The sequence below is a fragment of the Molothrus ater genome, chromosome 36, assembly GCF_012460135.2.
Source record: "Molothrus ater isolate BHLD 08-10-18 breed brown headed cowbird chromosome 36, BPBGC_Mater_1.1, whole genome shotgun sequence".
NCBI classification, from domain to species: domain Eukaryota; kingdom Metazoa; phylum Chordata; class Aves; order Passeriformes; family Icteridae; genus Molothrus; species Molothrus ater.
In genome coordinates this window covers 653,175-660,772 of record NC_071663.1, presented here as the reverse complement: position 1 = coordinate 660,772, position 7,598 = coordinate 653,175, and the positions used below count along the sequence as shown (strand labels likewise).

The window sequence follows — 7,598 nt, the reverse complement described above, 5'->3', positions numbered from 1 at the left end:
TGTCCCCCCCCCACCCAAAACCCCCCCCTCCCCCCCCCGGCACACACAGGGTCACCCCGGAGGGAATTTTGGGGGGGTGGGGGGGGACGGCCCTTTAAACTCCCCCCCCCAAAAAAAAAAAAAAATTAAAAAAAGAAAGAAAATCCGCGCCCCCCCCCTCCCCCCGCACCCGCGCGCGCGCCCGTGCCCCCCCCCCAGCACCAGCACCGCCCCCCCCCCCCCCCGCACCGCACCCGCGCGCGCGCCCGGGGGGGGCCCCCCCTCGCTGCAGGCCAGCGAGAGGGGGGGGGGGCTGGGGGGAGGGGGAGGGGGGGGGCAACACACCCTGACCCCCCCCCCCCACCCCCCCGCCCACGACACCCCCCCCCCCACCACCTTCGGGGTCCCCCCCCCCCAAATCCAACCCAAATCCCCCCCCCTTTTTTATCCACACCCCCCCCCGCTCATTTTTTTAATTAAGTGCAATTACCCCCCCCCCGCCCCCCCCCCCATCCCCGGGATCAAACTCCCGCGTTTTGGGGTCAAACCCCCCAGTTTGGGGTCAAACCCCCCCAGTTTGGGGTCAAACCCCATTTCCCCCCCCCCGCCCCTTTGTGCTCCTCACCCCCCCAAGGGTCAAACCCCCCCAGTCTCATTTTGGGGTCAAACCCCCCCTTTTCGGGTCCCCCCCCCTTCCCCGCCCCCCTCTCCAAGTGCTTTTTTGGGGGGAAATCCCCAATTTTCCCCATTTTTCCCCAATTTTCCCCATTTTTCCCCAATTTTCCCGAGTTTTCCCCATCGGGGGCGCCGCCCCCCCCCCCGATTTTTTTTGGTTTTTTAATCGTTTTTGGCTCATTTCGCTCCGAGCTCGCGTTCCGGGGGGTGGGGGGGGTCACGGGGTGGGGGGGGGGGGGATTTGGGGTCATTTCGCTCATTTTGGGGTTTTCTGCACCTTCGGCCGGGGGGGGGGCGGGGCGGGATGTGCCCCCCCCCCCCTTTCCCCTGCCCCCCCCCCCCCCCCCACCCTCCCCGGGGGTGATTTTGGAATTTTTGGGGGGGTCCGGGGGGGGTTCAGCCCCTTCCCCCCCCCCTCCCCACCCCCCGGATTTTGGGGTCAAACGGACCAAAATCGCCTTTGCCTTAGACCCCCCCGCGTGCCTTCCCCCGCCCACCCGCGACCCCCCCAAAATGGGGACGAATCACCCGGGCCCCCCCTTTTGGGGCACCCCCCCCCCCCTTTGTGCCCCCCCCCCGGATTTTTGGGACCCCCCCTCCCATAATAAACCACACCCCCCCCCTCCCCGCCCCCACACCCCCCCCCCCCCCAATTTTTGGGCTCCCCGCATTTCGGGGCCCCCCCCACCAGCAATGGGGGCCCCCAACATTTGGGGACCCCCCCACCAGCAATGGGCCCCTCCCCCCCCCTTTCCCCTCCCCTCCCCCCCCCTCGGGCAATGCGACCCCTCCCCCATCTCCGGGCACCCCCATTTTGGGCCCCCCCCGCCCCAAAATCCACCCCTGGGGGGGGAGGGGAGGGGGCGATTTTGGGGGGGTTCGCGCCCGCACCAGCGTTGCACATTTTGGGGGACCCCCCCCCCCACCTCCGCACCCCCCCTTTGCACGTGGTAGTGACGTCATTTCCCAGGGGGCGGGGCGGCCCCTCCCCCCCTCACTTGCCCCCCCCCCCCCCCCCCCCCCCATTCGCGGGATGAGGAAAAAAAAAAAATAAAACAAAAACCGCGGAAAAAAATTAAAAAAAAAAAATGGGGCGGAAAAGGAGAAAAAAATGGAAATAAAAAATGTCGATACCCGCTGGCAGCGCCTGGCCCGTCCCGGGGGGGGATTTGGGGGTCCTGGGGGGGATCTGGGGGAATTTGGGGGGATCTGGGGGCACTTACGGCGGTGCCTGGGAGGGATTTGGGAATCCGGGGGATTTTTTGGGGTCCGAGGGGGATTTTGGGGGAGTTTAAGGGGTCTGGGGGGATCTTTTGGGTCTGGGGGAGATTTTGGGGGGTCCCTCCCCGGGGGGGGGGGGGGGGGCGTGTCCGTGTCCCTCGGTCCCGTGGCTGGAGCGGATTTGGGGAATTCGGGGAATTTTGGGGGATTTCCAGATGATTCCCATTTCCCGGTGCTCCCAGTTCCCGCCCCACCTCTCCCAGTGCTCCCAGTGTCCGTCTGTCCCTGTCCCAGTGTCCATCTGTCCCTGTCCCAGTGTCCGTCTGTCCCTGTCCCAGTGCTCCCAGTGTCCGTCTGTCCCTGTCCCAGTGTCCCTCTGTCCCTGTCCCAGTGTCCGTCTGTCCCTCCCCCCTCTCTCCCAGTGCTCCCAGTGTCCTTCTGTCCCTGTCCCAGTGTCCGTCTGTCCCAGTGCTCCCAGTGTCCCTCTGTCCCTGTCCCAGTGCTCCCAGTGTCCCTCTGTCCCTGTCCCAGTGTCCGTCTGTCCCTGTCCCAGTGCTCCCAGTGTCCGTCTGTCCCTGTCCCAGTGTCCCTCTGTCCCTGTCCCAGTGCTCCCAGTGTCCGTCTGTCCCTCCCCCCTCTCTCCCAGTGCTCCCAGTGTCCGTCTGTCCCTCCCCCCTCTCTCCCAGTGCTCCCAGTGTCCGTCTGTCCCTGTCCCAGTGTCCGTCTGTCCCTCCCCCCTCTCTCCCAGTTCCCTCCCAGTTCCCTCCCAGTTCCCCCCCCCCTCTCCCAGTGTCCCCAGGGGCCGTCAGGTGACAGCGGGGCCGGGCGGGGGGGGGGTGGCGGGGGAGGCGACCCCGCTTCCCCTTTTGGGGCCATAAAGGGACACGGAGGGGGGGACAGCGAGGGGACAGCGAGGGGACAGCGAGGGGACAGCGCCGGCCGGGACGGTGAGCGACCCCCGGGGGGGGGGGGTGGCACTGCTGACCCCCCCCACCCCCCGGACACGTGGAGGGGACAGGGACACCCCCAGACCCCGGGGGTGACAATGGGGAGGGACAGGGACACCCCCAGACCCCGGGGGTGACACTGGGGGGGGACAGGGACACCCCCAGACCCTCCTGTGACACCCCCAGACCCTTGGGTGACACTGGGGAGGGGGGAGAGGTGACACCCCCGGAGCCATGGGTGACACCGTGGGGAGCGTGTGGCACCCCCAGACCCTTGGGTGACACTGGGAGGGGACAGTGACACCCCCAGACCCTCGGGGTGATACTGGGGGGGGGTTGTGACACCCCCTGACCCCCTGTGACACCCCCAGACCCTTGGGTGACACTGGGGGGGGGTTGTGACACCCCCAGACCCCCGGTGACCCCCCTGTGTCCCCCTGTGTCCCCGCAGATGCTGGCACCGCCGTGGCTCTCCCTGTCCCTGTCCCTGTCCCTGTCCCTGTCCCTGTCCCTGGTGGCCCCCGCGGGGGGCGCCCCGGGGGGGGCTCTGTCCTTCCTGGCCCTGGGGGACTGGGGGGGGCTGCCCGAGCCCCCCTTTGTCACCCCCCGCCAGGTGGCCACGGCGGCGGCCATGGGCCGGGCGGCCGCCGAGCTCGGAGGGGACTTCGTGCTGGCCCTGGGGGACAACTTCTACTACGAGGGGGTCAAGGACGAGTGGGACCCGCGATTCCAGGTACGCCCGGCGTCCCCAGTGTCCCTCTGGTGTCCCCCATTGTCCCCATGGTGTCCCCGTGGTACCCCCGGTGTCCCCATTGTCCCTCCGTGTCCCTGTGGTGTCCCCCATTGTCCCCATTGTCCCCATGGTGTCCTCATGGTGTCCTCAATGTCCCCATGGTCCCTCCACGTCCCTCTGGTATCCCCCATTGTCCCTGTGGTATCCCTATGGTACCCCTGGCGTCCCCGTGGTGTCCCCAATGTTCCCAGGGTGTCCCCCATTGTCCCTATTGTCCCCATGGTGTCCCCGTGGTGTCCCTGTGGTGTCCCCATGGTGTCCCCATTGTCCCTCCATGTTCCTGTGGTGTCCCCCATTGTCCTCATGGTGTCCCCATGGTGTCCCCATTGTCCCTCCATGTTCCTGTGGTGTCCCCCATTGTCCTCATGGTGTCCTCATGGTGTCCCCATTGTCCCTGTGGTGTCCCCAATGTCCCCACGGTGTCCCCACTGTCCCCGTTGTCCCCGTGGTGTCCCCACGGTGTCCCCACTGTCCCCGTTGTCCCCAGGACACCTTCGAGCGCGTGTTCGTGTCCCCGGGGCTCCGCGGCGTCCCCTGGTTCGTCATGGCCGGGAACCACGACCACGCCGGCAACGTCACCGCGCAGCTGCGCTACAGCCGCCACTCCCCGCGCTGGTACGGCCCAGGCGCAGGGGCACCGAGGGTCCCCAAAGGTCCCCGAGAGTCCCTGAGTGTCCCCCAAGGGTCCCAGAGTTCCCTCGAGTGCCCCTGAATGTCCCCAAGGGTCCCTGAGTGTCCTCAAAGGTTCCCGAGGGTCCCCAAGTGTCCCCAAGGGTCCCCGAGTGTCCCCAAAGGTTCCAGACGGTCCCTGAGTATCCCCGATGGTCCCTGAGTGTCCCCAAGTGTCCCCAAGGGCCCCTGAGTTCCCTCGAGTGTCCCCGAGGGTTCCTGAGTGTCCCCAAAGGTTGCAGAGGGTTCCTGAGTGTCCCCGAGGGTTCCTGAGTGTCCCCAAGTGCCCCCAAGTCCCCTCGGGGTGCCCCTACAATGTCTGCCCTCCATCCATCCCTGGGGATGTCCCCATGGTGTCCTCAAGTCCCCTCTGGCTGTCCCCAGCCTGTCCCTAAGCCCCTGCAGGGTGTCCCCAGCTCTGCTTGGCACATCCCCGCATGTCCCTGCATGTCCCCACATGTCCCTGCATGTCCCTGCATGTCCCTGCATGTCCCCGCATGTCCCCAAGTGTCCCCAAGTGCCCTCACATCTCGCAGGCGCTTTCCCCAGCCCTACCACACCCCGTGCCTGCTGCTGGGGTGTCACCGGACTGTCCCCAAGTGTCCCCACACTGTCCCCAAGTGTCCCCAGGTGTCCCCAAGTGTCCCCAGATGTCCCCAGGCGCTTTCCCACACCCGTACTACAGCCTGCGCCTGCCGGGCTGTCCCTGCACTGTCCCCATGGTGTCCCCATGCCCCACAGCCCCTTCCCCTGCCCTGCGCCCGTGCCAGGCTGTCCCCAGGTGTCCCCAAGTGTCCCCTGGTGTCCCCCCAGGCGCTTTCCCCACCCGTACTACAGCCTGCGCCTGCACCTGCCGGGCTCCAACGTCTCGGCGCGGCTGCTGGTGCTGGACTCGGTTCTGCTCTGCGGCCACAGCGACGATTTCGGCTCCGGCCCCGGTTCCGGTCCCGGCCCCGCGGGGCCCCGGGACGCGGCGGCGGCGGCGGCGCACCTGGGCTGGCTGCGGGCGCAGCTGGAGGCGGCGGCGGGCGACGCCTTCGTGCTGGTGGCCGGGCACTACCCGGTGTGGTCGGTGGCCAAGCACGGCCCCACGGCCTGCCTGGTGCGGCTGCTGCGGCCGCTGCTGCGGCGGCACCGCGTCAGCGCCTACCTGTGCGGGCACGACCACAACCTGCAGGTGAGACGGGGACAGGTGAGACAGGTGGGACAGGGACAGGTGAGGGATGGACAGGTGGGACAGGGACAGGTGAGACGGGGACAGGTGAGGGATGGACAGGTGAGACAGCCCCAGGTGTGTCCCCGGGTGTGTCCCCCGGGTCTGTCAGCCCCAGGTGTGTCCCCAGGTGTATCCCCAATGTCCCCAGGTGTGTCCCTCCCCCTGACCCCACCCTTTCCCCGCAGTACCTGGAGGAGGGCGGCGTCTCCTACGTCCTGAGCGGCGCCGGGAACTTCATGGAGGAGTCGCGGCCGCACGAGCGCTCGGTGCCGCCCGGGGCGCTCCGGTTCTTCTTCGGGAGCCCCGAGAGCCCCGGCGGCTTCGCCCACGTGCGCCTGGAGCCCCACGGGGCCACTGTGACCTTCCTGGAGAGCACCGGGCGCGTCCTGCACCGCGTGACGCTGCCGCCGCGCCGCCTCTGACCGGGACACCGGGACACCGGGACAGCGGGAAACTGGGGACACCGGGACAGCGGGACAGCGGGGATGGAGGGAACAGAGGGGACACCGGGCGCGTCCTGCACCGCGTGACGCTGCCGCCCCGCCGCCTCTGACCGGGACACCGGGACAGAGGGGACACCGGGACAGCGGGGACAGCGGGGACGCTGGCGACACTGACCCCTGACCCCTTGGGGACGCTGATCTCTGACACGGGGGGACACTGGGGACAGGACACTGACCCCTGGCCCTTGGGGACCCTGACCCGGGGAACGCTGCCCCCCCCCCCCCCCCAATAAAGGCTTTGAACGGACCCGAACCCGCCGCGATTCGCCCCAAAAACCGCGCGGGTGGTGGGGGGGCGGAGCCTGGCCGCACCTGCCACGCCCCCCGCGCCGCTGATTGGCTGCGCCGCGCGTCCGTCTGATGGGCGGGACCGCGCGCGCGCCGCTCGGCTCCCGCTGGTGATTGGCTGGGGCACTGCGCCCTTCAACCAATGAGCGGGCGGTCTTGGGTCACGTGTGGGTGTTCCCGCCGCTGATTGGCTGAGTGCGGAGGGGCGGCACTTCCGGGAACGCGGCGCGAGCGCGGCCGGAGGAACCGGGAGGTACCGGGGAGAACCGGGGGGAACCGGGAGGGGCCCGAGGGGTCCCGGCGGGGCCGAGCCGCCCCCGGCACGTCCCGCAGCGCCTCGGGGCCACTCCCAGGCGGCTCCCGGGGCCGATCCCGGTGTCGTTCCCGTTCCCGCGGCCGTTCCCGGTTCTGGGCCCCGGTGCGGCCGCCATGGGCCGCCGCAAGTCGAAGCGGAAGCCGCCGCCCAAGAAGAAGATGACGGGGACGCTGGAGACGCAGTTCACGTGTCCGTTCTGCAACCACGAGAAGTCCTGCGACGTCAAGATGTGAGCGGGGGACACCGGGGGGACACCGGGAACCGGGGGGACACCGGGGACGGGGCACGGGGGTGGGCGGCAGCGCGGAAACGGCGACGGAGGAACGCGGGGGGGAAGCGGGGAGGGGGGACATGGACGGGGACACGGGGCACCGGGGGCTGCCGGTACCGGGAGGGGGAGAAACGGGGGCACCGGATGGGCCGGGGGGGGTTCGGGACGGAGCCCGGAGGGGTCACGACCTCCTTGTGCCCCGCAGGGACCGCGCCCGGAACACCGGGGTGATCTCGTGCACCGTGTGCCTGGAGGAGTTCCAGACCCCCATCACCTGTATCCTTACCGGGAGCCCCCCGTGACCCCTCTCGGGACCCCCACCGGGACCCCCCAAATCCGTGATGGAGCCTTAACGGCGCCCCCAGACCTGTCGGAGCCCGTGGACGTTTACAGCGACTGGATCGACGCCTGCGAGGCGGCCAACCAGTGACACCGGGGGGACACCGGCAGAGGGGGACACGGCCCTGTCCCCAAACCCCGGCGCGGTCACGACACCCCCGGGCCCGGTGCCACCCCCGGAGCTCGGTGACAGCCCCAGCCCCGCTGTGGGGGTGACATTTCCCCCCCCCAGCCCCTGTGACTCGTCCCTGTCCCCTCGGGGACGCCGGGCCGGGGGTGGCGCCCGGTTTGGGGAGAGCAGCGCGGCAATAAACGGCCCGAGATGGTGGCCCTGGTGTCCCTTGTCCCCCCCATTGTCCCCTCGGTGTCCCCCCTCCCTGT

At 69.2% G+C, this 7,598-nt stretch overlaps 2 protein-coding genes across 2 annotated transcripts; both read left to right on the top strand.

Moving 5' to 3' along the window:
- Nucleotides 1-2,781: 2,781 nt before the first annotated feature.
- ACP5 (acid phosphatase 5, tartrate resistant) lies at nt 2,782-5,922 on the top strand. Its single transcript, XM_036400077.2, has 5 exons — nt 2,782-2,822; nt 3,274-3,555; nt 4,103-4,230; nt 5,098-5,461; nt 5,686-5,922. Exons 2-5 carry the CDS (start codon nt 3,274-3,276, stop codon nt 5,920-5,922), a joined length of 1,011 nt encoding a protein of 336 aa, XP_036255970.1. The 5' UTR covers nt 2,782-2,822.
- A 585-nt stretch (nt 5,923-6,507) lies between these two features.
- On the top strand, nt 6,508-7,545 carry ELOF1 (elongation factor 1). The gene is made up of 3 exons (XM_036400080.2): nt 6,508-6,836; nt 7,084-7,154; nt 7,244-7,545. The coding sequence occupies exons 1-3, from the start codon at nt 6,721-6,723 to the stop codon at nt 7,306-7,308; spliced, it is 252 nt and encodes an 83-aa protein (XP_036255973.1). The 5' UTR covers nt 6,508-6,720; the 3' UTR covers nt 7,309-7,545.
- Nucleotides 7,546-7,598: the final 53 nt, after the last annotated feature.